This window comes from Syngnathus typhle, linkage group LG8 (assembly GCF_033458585.1).
Source record: "Syngnathus typhle isolate RoL2023-S1 ecotype Sweden linkage group LG8, RoL_Styp_1.0, whole genome shotgun sequence".
Classification (NCBI taxonomy): domain Eukaryota; kingdom Metazoa; phylum Chordata; class Actinopteri; order Syngnathiformes; family Syngnathidae; genus Syngnathus; species Syngnathus typhle.
In genome coordinates this window covers 15,793,626-15,811,365 of record NC_083745.1, presented here as the reverse complement: position 1 = coordinate 15,811,365, position 17,740 = coordinate 15,793,626, and the positions used below count along the sequence as shown (strand labels likewise).

Sequence of the window (17,740 nt, the reverse complement as noted above, 5' to 3'; positions counted from 1 at the left end):
ACAATTTTTTTTTTTATAAACGTTTTGAATATGAATCAAATTCATATGTTGTATAAAGCTGACTGAACTGCCCTTCCATCCCCCCTGTTGAGCCAGGTGTCAACGGCACATGACAACACCATGGCTCAATACAGTTGCCCATTTGTATCGTTTCCTTTCCTTTCTCAACGTGACAACCCAATCCACCAATCAAAGAAAAAAATCAAAAGAAATCAACAAAATAACTGCTGGTAAAGTAATATAATAGTTAACTGTTGTAGTTTCTTAACTTTAACTAACTCAATCGCTCTCTTATTCTCAAATTTTAAATTTAGCTTTGAAATGTCGTTATTTCATAGTTGTTCATCATCCAATTCCAGAAAGCAAGTTCCTTCCATCTCTCAAATTTTGTTTAACCAAGGCTAGGCATTAAAGGAGCGTGGACCAGTTTCTGCCCATAAACAAATTGCTCGCTTTTTTATTTTTCCTTGCTATCTTAACAAAATTGGTTTTGTTTTGCGGTGCAAATCAGATAGACTACAGATAAATAAATTCTTTAGTGCACCTATATTAGCCATTTTCATCCTTTTAACACATAACACAACACACAGGCAACACAAAAACAGCAGAGACACAGCTCACAAACAATACCAACAAACAACGCTGCGCAAACGCCATCCTCTTTTTTGACATTTGGTTGTACCTTTCCTTTTTTCTTTTTTATTATTATTTTTTTTCTTTCCTCAGTGCCTTTTATCCTTCGTGCAACTATTGTCACACCTTTCCTAGGCATCACCCTGCTTCAATATCACTTGCCACCACGCACTCAGCACACCCCCGGAGTGGGTATGACCCCACTCCGCGCGCAGCCACAGCAAGGGAAGCAAGAGGGGGGGGCCCGGCATTTTCATACTGATTTATCCCAGCCTGGCCAGTACTGGGACAATCAATGCCGTCGTTCCACCACCCGCGCCAACCCAGCAAACAGCTACCCGCAGAGTCCAGAGCCCCACACCTACATCAGTCTCCCCCACAATCAAATTACAATATCAATCACCACAGGAGCTGGCTCCTACACCCTTTTCACACCACAACACCACACTCCCCCCTCCACAGTCCAGTCTCAGTGGAGACAATGGAAGGCAGGAAGGCACAGGTGAGACACCGAAGGAGCAAGCTCTAGCAGTCCTCCCACTAATCAATTACAACCAACAACAAAAGCCCAAATCACTTATGTCTGTTTGGGAAGTTCACAACAGCCAAACGTTACAAATGACAAACCACAAGACGCAGGTCTTGGAACCACATTGACGACCGCCAAACGCAAATGCCGGGTCAAGGACTGTTCTTCGTCTGTTCTTTGCAACTCTTGTCAAAAGCAACCTTTATTTTTCTTTTGTTTGTATTTGTTTTTGTTTTTTTTGTTTCGCTCAACAACTTCAACCATTCAACCTCTATCAACCATTCAACCTCTATTTTCCCTTCAGTCGGGCATTCAGTCATCAATGCTCATTTGCATCTCACACACAGCCTCCAAAAAGGAGTCTTTCTATCACATTGGTCCATATTCTTCCAAGCTCTCCACACAACATTCATATACCATTTCCAACTCAAGGTTCCCGATAGAACAATCCACCAATCCAAAAAAAAACTCAACACACAAAAAAAAACTGCTTGCAAATTAATCAGACTGTTTTGCACGACGACACTCTTTTGACCAGTGTCCACATTTCCCACAGTTCCAACAGTTGTCAGTACCTGATGGGGGTTTTGAATTATATGGAGGCCTGCGACCTTGTTGGCCTCTACCTCTTCCTCTGGCCCGCTGGGACCCACTGTTGTATCTTCATCTAGGTCATCATCATCATCGTTGCCTAGATGAAATACATCAGAACTTTTGCCTCTTTTGATCACCTTTTCAGCATGTCTGGCCCATTGCATAGTGTTGTCACACTTGCAACATCTACTTCCACCAAATGTTTCCTCACCCAGTTGCCGATTTCAGGGCGGAAATTAGTAAGGAGCGCATTTTTAAGCTGTTGCTGATAAGCACTCTCAGCTGCATCATTGAATGGGATGCCACTATGCACCCTGAATTCTTTTTCAAATCTTAAGCGAAAATCATCAGTATCTTCCCCAGGCTTCTGTTTAATTCCTGCCAAATGACCATAATTCGCTCGTCTTCGAAATATAGTTCTCACTCTTTGCACAAGATCATTCCATTGTGCTGCATACTCCCCTACCAATTGATTTCCCTCACCGGGATAGGGAAAGGGCCCTTGATTATTTCTACCTGTATAATGACCTCTAACCTTTGCCCAGTCTTTCCCCAAAGAAGACATTGCAGCTTCTCCTGCCTCATGCCCATTCAGTCTATAGGAATGTATGATTCCAGCCATGTCTTCTGCCCATTTATCTGGGTCTTCAGCAACAGGGGTAACCCCTTCAACTGCTTTTCTTGCCTCTTCCAAAGTCTATGGCCGAAAAACATACGTATGTGGAGGTTGGCCTTCCCCTACAATAGGGTTTGGCACCTGTATCATTGGGCACACATCAACATTGTCCAAATTTTGGGAAAACCTAGCAGCAGTGGTCAAACTTCTTGTTTGTACAGGACTTCTAGCAATGTGACCCTGGCTTTTTTTTCTGTTATATGGGGGAGGGTGCAGGTCTGTTAAACCTGGATACAAGTTTTGCATACGAGCGGAAGATCCCTCTTGCTCCGCTTGAGCTGCATTTCCAGCTGCGGCTGGAGCCGTGGCCGGGACAGTGCGCCTGCGCACTGTGGCCTCATTGTCTTCCGGCCTGACAAACATAGACGCAGCCTCATCACTTTTCAACTTTCTATCTCTTGTCTTTTGGATTTGTTGTCTTCTCTCTTGTGAAGCATTCAACCACATTCTAGCACAAATCAATTCTTTCTCTTTACTTTTCTTTTTCAGTCCCTTTGACTTCCTATTCACACTCTCCTCCAAAACATCAACCACTATCTTCCAGACTTCCACTTTCAACTTTGCTTCTACTCCATACTTTTTCTTCCACTTTGGCATGTATTGCATACAATTAAGAAATTTACTCGCCATGTACTTCTCATCTCCTTCAAGAGCTAGGGATTTACCGGTTTTGTTACCCATCTTAATTTAGTATTTTAGGTTTATACAATTTTTTATTTCTTTTTTCTTTTCTTTGAGGATCCTCAATGCAGGTTTAAATTGACCTTCCACCAAATTCTCTTTGCAGTCAATTTATCCTACCAGTCGCACACTCAACCACACAAGTTTCTTATCCCTGCCTACGCGAAGTCCTCTTTTAAAAATAAAAGAGCTGCTTCATCCGGATGGATGATACAACACCCCTTGATACAACACCCCTTCCTTCCCTGGGAACTGAAGACAACTGTCCAGTTACCCAGCCCTGCCAACGCAAAGTTGTCCCCTTAGAACAGTGGTTGTCAAGTGAGGGTACACGGAGGTACGTGAGATTTTACAAAAATATATAAAACAGTTTGAAAACCACTGCTCCAGAAGAGCCACTTCATCCGGAGGGGGACTCTACAACACCCCCTCCTTCCACAAGACTTCTTATCTTCTGTCTTGCCTATTTTTATTCCTGTGCACATTTACTTTTACGCGTTTCACAACCACACAATTTCTAACTTACCTGACCCCTGGTCCGTTGCATTGCCGGAACCCGTCAATCCACCTCTGGCAGACGAAAGCAGACCGAAGATGCTGGCCCAGCGAAGAAATTCTCTTCCCAGGACCTTCTTTTCCAGGTCCCCCTAAAGGACGCTGGCTTGTCGACAATGCAGCACGTCCTCCTCAGTCAGCCAGATGGCGGGTATGAGGGTCCCGGGTTTCGGCACCAAAATGTTAGGGTGGTGCTCACTCTAACTTATTTTGCAAGAACCACACAGGAGTCAAGCAAGTCATTTTAGACACCTGCAGGCGGAGAGTTCACTCGTCGCTGTGCTTACAGCGATGGTCGAATGAAGTCTGACTCAGGCCTCGTCAGGCGCTTATTTATTGAGAGAAACAGAGTGGGGTTGAAAGTGGGTGTGTGGGAACACACAGGATAAGGTGAAGACGGTCCCCTGCTGATCAAAGCATAGCAGGGGACCTTTTACGACGTTCTGTAAACAAAGCAACTTTGATTGCTTCCTCTGCAGCTAGTCAATAAGTTGAAAAGATCTTAGCACTTTGGTCTACTACTTTTGTTAAGACAGGACAAGCTAGTTAAATTATTACAGGTTACATTCCAACATAATCATACGATGAAGATATTCTGCAAACCCTAACAAATCCTTTCTCTTGCTATGTGTTGCAGCCAGTTGAAAATGCAAACGAGACATTTTGTTCAGCGTTTTTATTGAGAATTTGAACAGTTTTGCAGTCAGGCAAGTTCCAAGTCGCTTGTGACGAATCTCCAGTCGCAAAACACAAAATCGCTTTATCATAACAGTCGTAACTCGAGACGGGGAGCAAGATAACATGGAAACAACTTGACATGTAACACCGGGATCACTAGCACCTCTGCCATAAGGCTGGAGAACCTTTTTTCGTAGCCTCCGTAAGATCTCTTTTCAATGCCGTTTTGTTCATCTTAAGAAACACGACATTACAGACAGATGACAAAAAATACTAGATATTCAATACATCAGCTTAACTACAGAAATTAGTTAATATAGCCACAGTGTTTGAACAGTTAAACAGCGACATAGAGACACACAGAGAGCAGTTCTGTCTCACTGCATAGCCTGTCAACCTAGGCAGCTGTGTGATTACGCTATCCTCAGAGGCTAGACAGGAAGTTGGCTCCTCCGAGCGAATGGTCTTCGGTTTTAAAATAACTATAAAAAATCTGCAATTTTGGTTCAAAATGATACAAAACTATTGAAATTAAAAGGAAAATGACTTTAAAATAAAAACAATTAAATTAGTTTTTCCCCTTTTCATGATGGCAGGGGAGACTCACTTGCCTCCTCTGACCGCACATCCCTGATTGTTACATCCTTTCTCTTTTAAAAGTTATGAGTTCTTACCTCCCCAAAATGTTTTCTTTTACCAAAGACCAAATACCATGCTGACATGAATCCTAAACATTGGTGCAAAACGCCTCGCTTCAAATATCTCAGTAGCTAATGAAAATGATCAACACTAGATTGCTGCATTGAAAAAACTGCAAACACACTGAAAACACAGAACCATTGCAAACACTGAAAACATGTAACTTTTGTTGTGTTTGCATATTTCGAGTAGAATATGTCAACATAAAACAACAAATCACTGTATTCAATCAACACATGCAACCTACAGCGACAACCGTATCGTGAAGTTTGCTGACGACACGACTCTGGTGGGTCTCATCACCAAGGGAGACGAGACTCAATACAGGCTGGAGGTTGACCTTCTGACCACGTGGTGCAGGGACAACAACCTCCTGCTGAACGTCGACAAGACCAAGGAGATTGTTGTGGACTTCCGGAAGGGTCACACCCAACACCTGCCGCTGACCATCGACGGTGCTGTGGTGGAGAGAGTGAGCAGCGCCAAGTTCCTGGGGGTGCACATCAGTGAGGATCTCTCCTGGTCCACCAACACCGCATCACTGGCGAAGAAAGCCCAGCGCCGCCTGTACTTCCTGCGGAAACTCAGGCGAGCGAGCGCTCCTCCGGCCGTCATGACTGCATTTTACCGCGGCACCATTGAGAGCGTCCTCTCCAGCTGTATTGCTGTTTGGGGTGGCGGCTGCACTGACTACAACTTGAAGGCCCTGCAGCGCATAGTGAACACGGCTGGTAAGATTGCTGGTGCTTCGCTCCCCTCCTTGAAGGACATTTACACCTCCCATCTCACCCGCAAGGCGACCACGATTGTGAGTGATGTGAGTCACCCCGCTCACTCTTTGTTCGAGCTTCTGCCCTCTGGGAAGAGGTACAGAAGCCTGCGCTCCCGCACCACCAGACTCTCAAACAGCTTCATACTCCAGGCTGTTAGGATCCTGAACTCGCTCCCCCGTTCTGCGTAGCGTCCTGTACTTTTACTGTCTGTACTGTCTGTATGCACACTGGCTCTTATTTGTTGTGTTATCTGTTTATTTATTATTACTCTTATTATTTATTGTTTGTGCCTTTTTGTTTATGATGTTTTTTACTTTTGCGCTATGCTTGCTGGCTCCGTTTTGCTCCTCTTATTTATTGTGTTATCTGTTTATTATTTATTCATCACTCTTACTATTGATTGTTTGAATTTTTGCCTTCTTGTTTTAATATTGTGTCGCGTACTTGTATGTCTATCGTGTTATGTGTCTCGTCACCGTGGGATAGAGAAAAACGTAATTTCGGTCTCTTTGTGTGTTGTGACATGTGGAGAGATTGACAATAAAGCTGACTTTGACTTTTTTGACTTTGACTTTATATCGCTGGGGTTTTATCACTACGCGACCGGCTCTGGTTGTGGCAGGGGTATTTCCGTTCCCAGTTCCTCTGGGGGTATGTCCTCCTGCGATCATATGAGGAACAGCAACTGCCTCTGCATTTTCCTTGGCCTGGAGCTGATTGGGGATGTTGATATCCATCTCTGTTGTGTCATTGAGGGTCCCTCCCTGTGCCCGTTTGAGGTGCCTGCAATTTCTCCTTATGACTCCTCCCGAGAGCAACTGCACCTTGTAGGACCTCCCATCCACCGGTTTCAGCACCCGGCCCAATCTCCAGACAGTGTGGGTTGGGAGTGGCTGTATCCTCACACAGTCACCTGTTTTAAGTATGTCCAAGTCCTTAACTGCTCTGTCGTACTATGCACTCTGACACTGGTCTTTGTTCTCTAGATTCCGACTTATCTGCATCACTCGTAGTTTCAGCAGGCTTTCTTTTGTTGGTAGCAGTGTCTGGGTTCTGCGACTGAGTAGTCTCTGTGCTGGGCTGTCCAGGCCCTGTGACGGTGTGTCGCAGTGGTCTAGAAGAGCTAGATAAGGATCCTTATTGTCTGCTTTGGCTTTGATAAGAAGTTGTTTGGCTGTCTTAACGGCTGATTCAGCCTTGCTGTTGCTCTGTGGATAGCCAGGTGATGAGGTCATATGCCGGTAACCCCACTGAATTTTTCAAAGTTCTGGATTGCATATTGTGGCCCATTGTCTGAGACCATCGTATCCGGAATGCCTTGGCGCGCAAAGTGACCTTTAAGTTTCTTTATCACCGTGGTCGACTTTGTGTTCAGCAAATAGTCAAGTTCCCAAAGGTTTGAAAAATAATCCACAGTGATGAGCTAGTATCTTCCGTCCAGAAAAAAAAAGATCCGTGCCCACCTTAACCCAAGGCCTGTGCGAAACATCATGTGACATCAATGTTTCTTTCTGCTGTTTATTGTCCATTGGCCTACAGATTCCACATTTGGCAACATATTGCTTGACCTGATTGTTCATGCCCTGAGTAGACGCATTCTCTAGCTCTCCGTAGGCATCCTTCAACGCCAAGATGAGATGAGTGCAATCGCCCAGTGATGTCCGACCTCAGCGTGTTCGGAATGACGGCACGCTCCCCCCGAAAGAATATTCCATCTTGGTGGCTCAGTTCATCTTGGAACACGTAAAATGGCCTAATTTCATTTGGTACCTGAGACTTATCCGTGGGCCATTCCTGGCTCATTGTTTGTATGAGCAGTTGCAGGGTCTTGTCCTTGGCTGGTCTTATGTCCGGCAGTCTGTCCGATCAGATCGGTAGGTGTTGTACCATATTGACAGTTTCCAATTCATCCTCCACGGGCAGGCTTTCTGGAAGATAGGCTCTGCTGAGCGTCAGCCAATAGCATGTCTCTCCACGGCACATACAAAACGTCCACGTCATATTTCTTAATGCGCAACATCATGCCCTGCAGTCTTTTTGGTGCACTCAGTAGTTTTTTTTTAATAATGGTTTCTAACGGCTTGTGATCGCTCTGGACTGTGACCCTGCAACCACATGTGTACTGGTGGAATGTTTCCATGCTGAACACCATAGCCAAAAAGTATTTTTCTATTTGAGCATAACGACGCTCAGTTTGTGTCAACGCTCAACCCAGTGTCTGAGGCGTCGCACTGTACTTACAGCTCCTATCCGGATTGTAATATTTCAGCACTGGAGCATTCATTTGCCTCTTTAAGTTTGAGGAATGCCTCCGTGTGCTCTGTTGTCCATTTCCAATCCTCGTCTTTGTGCGTCAGGTCCCTCAGTACTTTGCATTGGTCTGAGAGATGAGGGCTAAATTTTGTGAGGTAATTGACCACACCGAGAAGCCTCTGCACTCCTTTCACAACTGTCGGTGCTGGCATCTGCTCCACTGCATGCACTTTTTACGGATCCGCTTTGAGTCCCTCTGCCGACAAGCAGTGTCCAATGTACGTATGTGGTCTCTTTCTGTCTCAATCAGAATTTTTCCGCGTTTACTTTTATGTTCTTTTCCATGCATCTGTCAAGAAACTGCCTCAGTTTGTCATCATGGTGCCGTTCTGTATTCTCCTGTGTCTCCTCTTGTCCTGTGATCAGGATGTCATCCGCAACAAAGTACAGACCCGGCACATTGTCCAAGGCCTGTGTGACCTTTCGCTGAAATATTTCCCGGGCTGGACTTATACCCATCGGCATCCTCAGCCATCTGTAACGTCCAAAGGGAGTGGCAAATGTTGTTAAATAGTTGGACTCCTCCTCCAGCTGCACATGCCAGAATCCACTTTTGACGTCACACACTGTGAACACTTTGGCTCTTCACAAGTCGGGTAAGATGTCCTCAATGGTTGGAAGTGGGAAGTGGCTGCGTGTCAATACTCTGTTTAATGGTTTAGGATCAAAACCGAAAACAAACTCCAGCCGAATCGGCCACTACAGGTTAATTAAAGGCCATATCGTAGAAATGTGTCTTTAAACGTGTCTTAAATGTTTCTACTGAGGTAGCAGTTCTAATATCCATTGGTAGGGCATTCCAAAGCTCTGGAGCCCGAATAGAAAATGCTCTAGACTAGGGGTGTCCAAACATTTTGCAAGGAGGGCCATATTTAGTAACGTGAAGGGGCCCGGGGGGCAATATTTGTTGTCGCTTCTCTCCCGGGGGGGGGGGGGGGGGGGGTAGCTAGTGGGACGTTCAACGCTGCGGGTTCCCTTCTCTTCCTGTGTGCTATTCGGACGTCAAGCGCAGCGCGTTCGCTTCTCTCCCGGGAGGGGCTAGTGTGACGTAAAATCAAACGCTGCGCGTTCGCTTCTCTTCCGGGGGGGGGCTGATCGGCCGTAGTTTGGACACCCCTACTCTAGACCCTGCAGACGTTTTCTTGCCCCTCGGTGTCAGTAAAGAGAAGCTGGGTGTTAGACTGAGCTGTGTTTATCTCCTTTCACTGTGCTCTTGCTGCTACCACATCCGTGCCTGAGCCTGTCTCCACTCTACACACTGTCTCAGTTATATGATACATCCTCAAATTCATGGCTCACATCTTCTGTTGCTACGGCCCTCACGTTCTGCTTCGACGTTTGGTCCGTTCTAGCCCTGCATTTCGCTGCAAAGTGGTTCTCTTTACTACACTTGGCGCACTTTTTCCCAAATGCTGGGCATTTAAATGTACTTTTATCATGTGTTTTCCTACAGAATTTACAATCCACCGAGTTGTCAACTTGGCTCTTGTACCGCACTTCTTTAACAGCATGTATATCCTCATCCGACGGACCGGTGATGGTTTTAACATTCTCCTTTGAGACCTCCGCAGCGCTGCACAATTGCAAACGTGTCTAAAGCAACTGCGGCCCGCGGTCCAGTTTTTATTGGCCCGCAGCAAAGTAGTACTGGGCAGGCTAACGAGTTAGCGGAAAGATGCTAATTTGCGATCGTGCTAACATGCACAAACGGACCTTTAAAGGAAATTAAACGAACATTTGGAGCAATACTACATTGTCCTAAAGGTTAGTTTGTAAAGAGTTGCCTTGTTTAAGGATTTCAACTTAAAGAGACACTATCAGACTAAACATGCGAACACAAACGACCAGCTAACAGGGAGTGACCGTGCTGATAAAGTGAAGCAGCTCCAAGCTAAACAGGCATCACAACAGCGATTCTTCACACGGGACTGTGAGTCAAAAATAAATATTACTAAAGCAAGCTACGAACTGGCCATGTTAAGACTGTTGATTTTATGGACCTGTAGATCTGGCACAAACTATTATTTTCTGAAAGATAATATGAATGACAAGAGCAAAATTCACCAAGGGAGACGAGACTCAATACAGGCTGGAGGTTGACCTTCTGACCACGTGGTGCAGGGACAACAACCTCCTGCTGAACGTCGACAAGACCAAGGAGATTGTTGTTGACTTCCGGAAAGGTCACACCCAACACCTGCCGCTGACCATCGACGGTGCTGTGGTGGAGAGAGTGAGCAGCGCCAGGTACCTGGGGGTGCACATCAGTGAGGATCTCTGTTGGTCCACCAACACCGCATCACTGGCGAAGAAAGCCTAGCGGCAGGTGTTGGGTGTGACCCTTCCGGAAGTCAACAACAATATCCTTGGTCTTGTTGACGTTCAGCAGGAGGTTGTTGTCCTTGCACCACGTGGTCAGAAGGTCAACCTCCAACCTGTATTGAGTCTCGTCTCCCTTGGTGATGAGACCCACCAGAGTCGTGTCGTCGGCAAATTTCACCATGTGGTTGGTGCTGTAGGTCACAGCGCAGTCATGCGTCAGCAGGGTGAAGAGCAGCGGACTGAGCACGCAGCCTAGGGGGGCCCCCGTGCTCAGCGTGATGCTGGCGGAGATCTTGTTGCCAACACGTACCACTTGAGGTCTCTGACTGAGGAAGTCTAGTAGCCAGTTGCAGAGGTAGGTACTGAGGCCCAGCTTGGCGAGTTTGCAGATGAGTCGTTGTGGCACAATGGTGTTGAAGGCAGAACTGAAGTCCACAAACAGCAATCTCACATACGAGTCCCTACTCTCCAGGTGGGTGAGGGCCGAGTGGAGGGCAGAGCAGATGGCATCCTCAGAGGACCGTTTGGCTCGGTACGCAAACTGGAAGGGGTCTATGGTGGGGGGTAGAATGGATCTGATGTGCTCCATGACAAGCCGCTCAAAGCACTTCATGATGATGGGCGTCAGTGCCACGGGGCGGTAGTCATTGAAGCAGGACGGGGCAGGTTTCTTCTGCACAGGTACGATGGTGGCAGCCTTGAAACACAAAGGGACGACGGCTTGCTGCAGGGAAATGTTGAAGATGTCCGTGAAGACACCCGTCAGCTCCCCAGCGCAGTCCTTCAGCGCTCGGCCCGGGATGTCGTCAGGGCCCGCTGCCTTACGAGTGTTGATAGCAGCAAGCGCCCTCCTCACGCTGTCGGCAGAGAGGCACAGGGGCTGCTCGCGTGAAGGGGGAGTGGCCTTCAGCGGGCAAGTGCTGTTCTGAGCGTCGAAGCGAGCAAAGAAGCGGTTAAGCGGTTTCACAGGGGCGCACTGGGACAGATGATACCACGTATCTCCTTTGCCGCCCAGCCGGACGGCATGTGAGGTGCGCTCCACCACTTTTTAAGGACCAGTCCACCTTGGCTCCGTCCACCTCCTTTTCAGGACCTTCAGCCAGACCGATGGGGTTATCTGGATGTCGGCCGTCACTTCTGGGTCCGCTGCTGTCTGTTCTGCAAATCTGGAACCATAGAACTTGACAATAGGTCAGAGATGTGGGCGAGAGCGCTTACCGCCCTCTGAACCCGCCACCGGATTCCGGTCCCGGAAAACAGCATCCGTTCTGTAACTCAAAAGGGGTGTGCCCAGCTCAGGTGTTCACTGACATACGCACACACACCAATGCCAGAGGGAGCGCCTGAACCCAATTCAGATTGGACTCCGCCATCACCTTTATCTTTCAATGTGCGGTTCATTCTCTCTACTTGGGCTTGGGATTGAGGATAAACTGAACCAAATTTGTGCCTGAGCCCCAACGTGCTTCCTACATGCTGGAGGTCTTTGTTCTTAAAGTGGGTGCCATTATCTGACTTGACAATGCATGGGAACCCATGTGTCGGGATTTAATGATTAACCAGCTCGTTTTTGCTGTAACAGCAGTTCGGACACCGACCATCTGGTCTGTCCATCTGATTGGAGTGACACCTGCACCATCATGCCGTCATCCGGTATTACATACCCTGGGGCCTCTTTTGCGGCTGATTCCGCAGTGGCATTGCCACTTGGCATCATGTTGTTTGACTGAATGTCCTTTGCATTTGATAATCGGCACTTTTTTAGGTTTCATCACCGCATCCCTTAGCCGCAGAACATCGGTCAGATATCTTACCAGGGTACCTGACGCGGTGACGTACGCGGTTCTTTCCCATTCTGTGAGACCAAAATGTGCCGTTGTGACAACGTACGCTGAATCTCTAAATATTTACCATTTTTCCTTCAGTCATTTCCAATGCGTGAGTCATGGCTATCAGTTCAGCTCTTTGTGCCGACTGTGGTCCCACAATCGGTTCAGCCCTGATCACTTCAAACTTATTGTAATTCACGTGTCTTACCACTGCGTATGCTGATTGAAGTGACTTTCGGCCTCTAAAACAGCATCCGTCTGTGAATAACATTTCTTCCGCATCTGTTATCGGTTCTATGTACTAATGTTCACGAAATATCTGTGCTTGTCTGTCTCGTTCTACACACACATGCGGCTGACCCTCCCCCAACCCATGTGCAGCATTCACCCCTTCATGTGTGTAAATCAAATTCGGTGCAGTAAGTATCTTTTCCAATTTACAATGTCTGCCCGATGACATTGTGACTAAGTGGCTGGTGACCTACTCTACGACTCCATGTGTTGTCAAAATGTGTAATGTGTACAGTTTTTTGCAAAATTCTTGCCAACGCAGAAGCATAACGCGCACAGGGAGGTTGTTTTTGTTTATACGGGTCGAGCAGAACGGAGCAAAACATGAGTATTCTCCTATCCCCCCTTTGTTTCTGGAAAAGAATAGCGGAAACAGAGCGGAGCTTTACAGAAACATCCAAATAAAAGGGCAAGTCGTACCGGGGAATGGCCATACCAATCGCAGATGAAAGCAACTGTTTCAGGGCAATGAACAGTTGTTCCGTCTCAGTCGTCCAAGCCAGAGAAGCCTTGACGTTGCACATGCCAGCATCCTTGACCAACTGTCGTAACGGAGTGGTAAATTCAGCAAAGTCAGGGATGAAATTACGGGGGTAATTGGCAATACCCAAGAAGCAAAGCATCTCCCGAACAGTTTCCGGTTAGGGATGATGTAGGACAGTAGAGCGATGGGAAGCACTCAACCCTGTGCCTCCAGAGAACACCACACGGCCAAGGAAAGAAACAAGCCGGCGAGCACACTGCAACTGAGATCGGGAGACTTTCAGACCTTGCGACCGCAGGTGCAGTAGATCCGCTTTCGTTGCCTGCAAACAAACATCCTCTAAGGGCGCCGCAAGAAGTATGTCATACACATACTGGACAAGCATCACAGCAGTAGGAAGGGTCAAGGAGGATAGAACGTCACGCAGGGCCGCATTGAAAAGGCCAGGAGAAAGGACAAACCCCTGGGGCAAACAAGTGTAGGAGTAGGTCTGACCCTGAAAGATGAAAGCAAAGATGTGCTGCAGCGACCTATCGAGCGGTAGGCAGAAAAAAGTATTCACCAAGCCAATGCAGGAAAATAATTTATGGTCTGGAGAGAGCAGAGACAACGCAAAGCAAAGCAGCAAAAGGGTTGGGCACAGGAAGAAGAGGAGTGAGAACTTTATTTAGCATTTATAGCGCGTAAATCATGAGCCATCCTGAACTTCCCTCCTTCCTTTTTCGGAATAGGCAAAATCGGGGTGTTCCAGGCGGGGTCAGATTCCAGCTGAAGGTCACCCGATTGGAGGAGGGAGCGAATATTCTCGTCGACCCCCGCCGCCGCCTCCGGAGAAATACGGTATTGACGCAAACAAACCGGATCTGGGGTGATTTCAAACGTAACTGGAGAGACATTGCGACACAGGCCGATGTCATTCGCACCCTGTGACCAAAGATCAGCAGGGAGCGTCTCCAACATCTCCTCGGCAATCTCTGAATCCGTTGTCTCCCGGCCATGGTGGCGGTGCAAAATGACATTTTGCAGAATGGAAGGGACTGGAACAGCCGACAACCTCATGCGGTAAGTATCACAGGTTGAAGAATAGGAAAGTTTGGATGACACAGAAACCCAATCGGAAGCACGAGAGGGCTTATACGTCATGGGACCTAGATCCTTTGCCGTGTGTTCCGCTGCCACCATCACCGTAATATGGGGGCTGCATGGAGGAAGCTTGTACCAGGAAAGTTGATCGTCTGTTAGATCAGTTAGCAAAGCCACCCCAGTGTGCCCTGCCAGTAAATAGGAGTTGTACACCTGCCATTCAATGCCTGTTACTCAGGCACTGGTGCCACGCCCGCACAGAGGCAACAAGAGAGGGAAAAAAAATATTAAAAAAACAACAAACAACAAAAGCCAAATCATTTACGTCTGCTGGGAGGTTCACAGCGGCTAAATGAGCACACATCCACATTCAAAAAATGCCGGGAGAAAACGCAGCGGCTAAATCAGCAGACATCCACATTCAAAAAATGCCGGGAGAAGACGCAGCAGCTGAATCAGCACACATTCACATTCAAAAAATGCCGGGAGAAAACGCAGCGGCTAAATCAGCACACATCCACATTCAAAAAATGCCGGGAGAAAACGCAGCGGCTAAATCATCACACATCCACGTTCAAAAAATGCCGGGAGAAAACGAAGCGGCTAAATCACCACACGTGACAAACCACAAGACGCAGGTCTCGGAACCTCATCGACAACCGCCAAACACAAATACCGGGTACACTCAACGGCCAAAAATACAACAATATGAAATCACAAGACGTCGTGGTAAAGAGAGAACTGAGCCAAAAGGCTAAACTCTCAATTTACCGGTCGATTTACGCTCCTACCCTCACCTATGGTCACGAGCTATGGGCCGTGACCGAAAGAACGAGATCCCGGATACAAGTGGCCAAAATGAGTTTTCTCCGCAGGATGTCCGGGCTCTCCCTTAGAGATAGGGTGAGAAGCTCGGTCATCCGGGAGAGACTCGGAGTAGAGTCGGTACTCCTCCACGTTGAGAGGAGCCAGATGAGGCGGCTCGGGCATCTCATCAGGATGCCTCCTGGACGCCTACCTGGGGAGGTGTTCTGGGCATGTCCCACCGGTAGGAGACCCCGGGAGTCCCTCCTGAAGCTGTTGCCCCTGCGATCCGACCCCGGATAAGCGGAAGAGGATGGATGGATGGATGGAGACGCAGGTCTCGGAACCACATTGACGACCGCCGAAATTTTATATCAAAACAAGACGAAAAACAAGACTCACACAATAACAGCGCGCGAAACCCACTAAAGCAGCAATTCGTCTCCAGACCCGACCGCTGTAATTTACCAAAAGAGGTTCATGTACACAAACCAATTCAATTTACGGCAAAATACGCTAAACTTCAGCCAAGGCAATGCCACTACAGTGCGGAAGTCCCAGTTTGTGAAGGAAAAATCCTCTTACCTTTTGAAGGTGGGGCCCCGGACCTCCGAACCGGAGCGGCAAGCCTCACCTGAAAGCGGCCAAAACCTGCTCAACTGGACAAAACCCACGTCCGGGTCACCATCTGTTGCGTGTTGTGCGGGGATGTCCGAAGTTGAGGCAGGTAAAACAAAGATGTAGAGTGTAGAGTTGGTCCTTTATTGGCAAGATCCTGGGTTGTTCAATGGCAGCCAGTACACAATGGCAAGGCAGCACATCAACAACAACATCCGTCTCCAGGTCAGCTTGTTTTGTACTGTCCGGAAAGGCGGGAACTTGTCACATGACCATTTGGTATCTGTGAGTGTGGGCGCGTCACCCTTCTGTGTGTGGGTGTGTGTGTGCCTATGTGTGTGTTGTATTAATGTTCTGATTGAGCAGTTATGTAGCGTTCCACAATCTCATTCGCGACGGTTATAGTGATCATCAAACTTTGTAATGTTGTCCTCTAGTTTCCACGTATCCTTAGCCGCGTCGCCCATCAGGGTATCCAAGAGCTCTCTGCCGCTTTCGCCGACAAGATAACTGAACAGCCGTGGCTTCTGTCTGTCATCAGCCTGTTCCATCGCCAGATCCACATACAGTGCAAACTCATCCCTCCAATTCTTCCATGTTTTAGAGAGGTTGCTAGAATACAAGCACAATGTTTGCGGCGTCCTCATTCCTTCCATGTCGTCACTCGTATTAGTGGCTAAGTTAACATGCAGTAACAGTCCTCGCCCGGAAAAATCACATGCGAGTTCAGACGGAGTCCTCCTCCGCTGGCACCATGTTTAAAGTATGGTGTTTTCAGAAACAAGGCGCACATTCTGGTCTCAATCCAACCCAATGTGGTTGTCATTTTTATTTCCGTCTCCCGTTACACTAATGCAGTACTGATAGTCCAACCTTGTAACCGGAAGTGTCCGCCCTTAAAACGTTCCCCGTTCCCTCAACACTTCACAGTTGACTAACCATAGATCATATTGTTACATTAGCCACTTAGCGCATTTCTCCTGTTTTAACTAGTCATTGTTAAAAACAGGGCTGTGGACTCGGACTCGGGGACTCGGACTCGGTCGGACTCGGTCATTTCTGCCGGACTCGGTGCTGATTTTGACCGAGTCCACCGAGTCCGACAATAAAAAAAATACGTCCCATTTTATTTTCATCATGCAGCTGAGAATGCGCGTAGGAATACTGTCCACAGCCCTGCTTGCTTGTTATGAAGACAAATTTAGTTGTTCCGTGCCCGCCCGCGCATGCCTGCGTGCGTGCACGTACAAGAACCACAATGCCCTGCACACAGCCAAGATGGAAGAACCAGGTGTTGTGCTTGATTTGGTTCCTCCGTGAGATTTTGTTCCCCCTGCCGCGCTTGATTTGGTTCCCCCGTGAGATTTTGTTCCCCCTGTCGCGGGAGCGCGCACGCCTTATTTGGATAGCGAAAAAACGATGTCGTACGGCGTCGTACGGCGTCAGCACTATGTTGTTTTCAATAAAAACATGAAGAACTCACGTTTTCGTCAGTCAATTTTAATTTTTATAAAGGATTATTCTCATTTGATGTCTTTAAATTCATCCGCGTTCTGCCATTGAAGCGGGGTGCATTCAAAGACCAGTCGAACGATTATGTCACCCAGCTTATGTCATTGATGTGTTTCGATAGTTGTGGGGTCATCACTAATTATTTGTGTTTAGATAAATGTCTGAGTTATAATGGTGTAATTAATGATTAAAACTTGAAAGTATCTGTTTACTGTATTCGTTTATATGTTTAATAAAGACAAAGCCATCACAAAACAGTTGTAATTATTTAGATTTTGATCTAAATTAGCCAGTCACATGAATTAACAGAGAAAATGGACAGCCGGACTCGGACTCGTGGTCAAGAGGCCGGACTCAGACTCGGACTCGGTGCAAAACTCCGACCAAGTCCACAGCCCTAGTTAAAAACATGTCGAGTGTTTATATTTTTTCTTTACTGGCCTGTCATCACCTCCTGTAGCACCCCCACCGTCTCTCCACCCATTTTCACGATAAAACTTCATCTTTTTAGTCACTGGATCCTTTCCTTTCTCTCTCTCCTTATCCTACACACACTCCGTTTCCACCTCACCATTCAGAATGAGTCACCACTGCCCGCCACAAATGAGTATCCAGATTTTCTAGCGCCAATAAGGCTGTGGACATCGGCACGCTACAATTAAACTG

General features: G+C 47.3%; 1 protein-coding gene across 3 annotated transcripts in view; it reads left to right on the top strand.

Moving 5' to 3' along the window:
• Positions 1-17,740, top strand: part of LOC133158577 (trichohyalin-like) — a 99,681-nt gene that overhangs the window by 49,786 nt on the left and 32,155 nt on the right. Inside the window, exons 3-4 of one of the 3 annotated variants that reach the window (XM_061285856.1) lie at positions 13,789-13,897; positions 13,964-17,303. The exons of the other annotated variants lie outside the window; for them this stretch is intronic. Of the exons in view, the coding sequence (XP_061141840.1) occupies positions 13,789-13,897; positions 13,964-14,073 (219 nt within the window). The 3' untranslated portion in view covers positions 14,074-17,303. Of the gene's footprint in view, positions 1-13,788; positions 13,898-13,963; positions 17,304-17,740 lie in introns of those variants that run through there. 3 annotated transcript variants of the gene reach the window in all.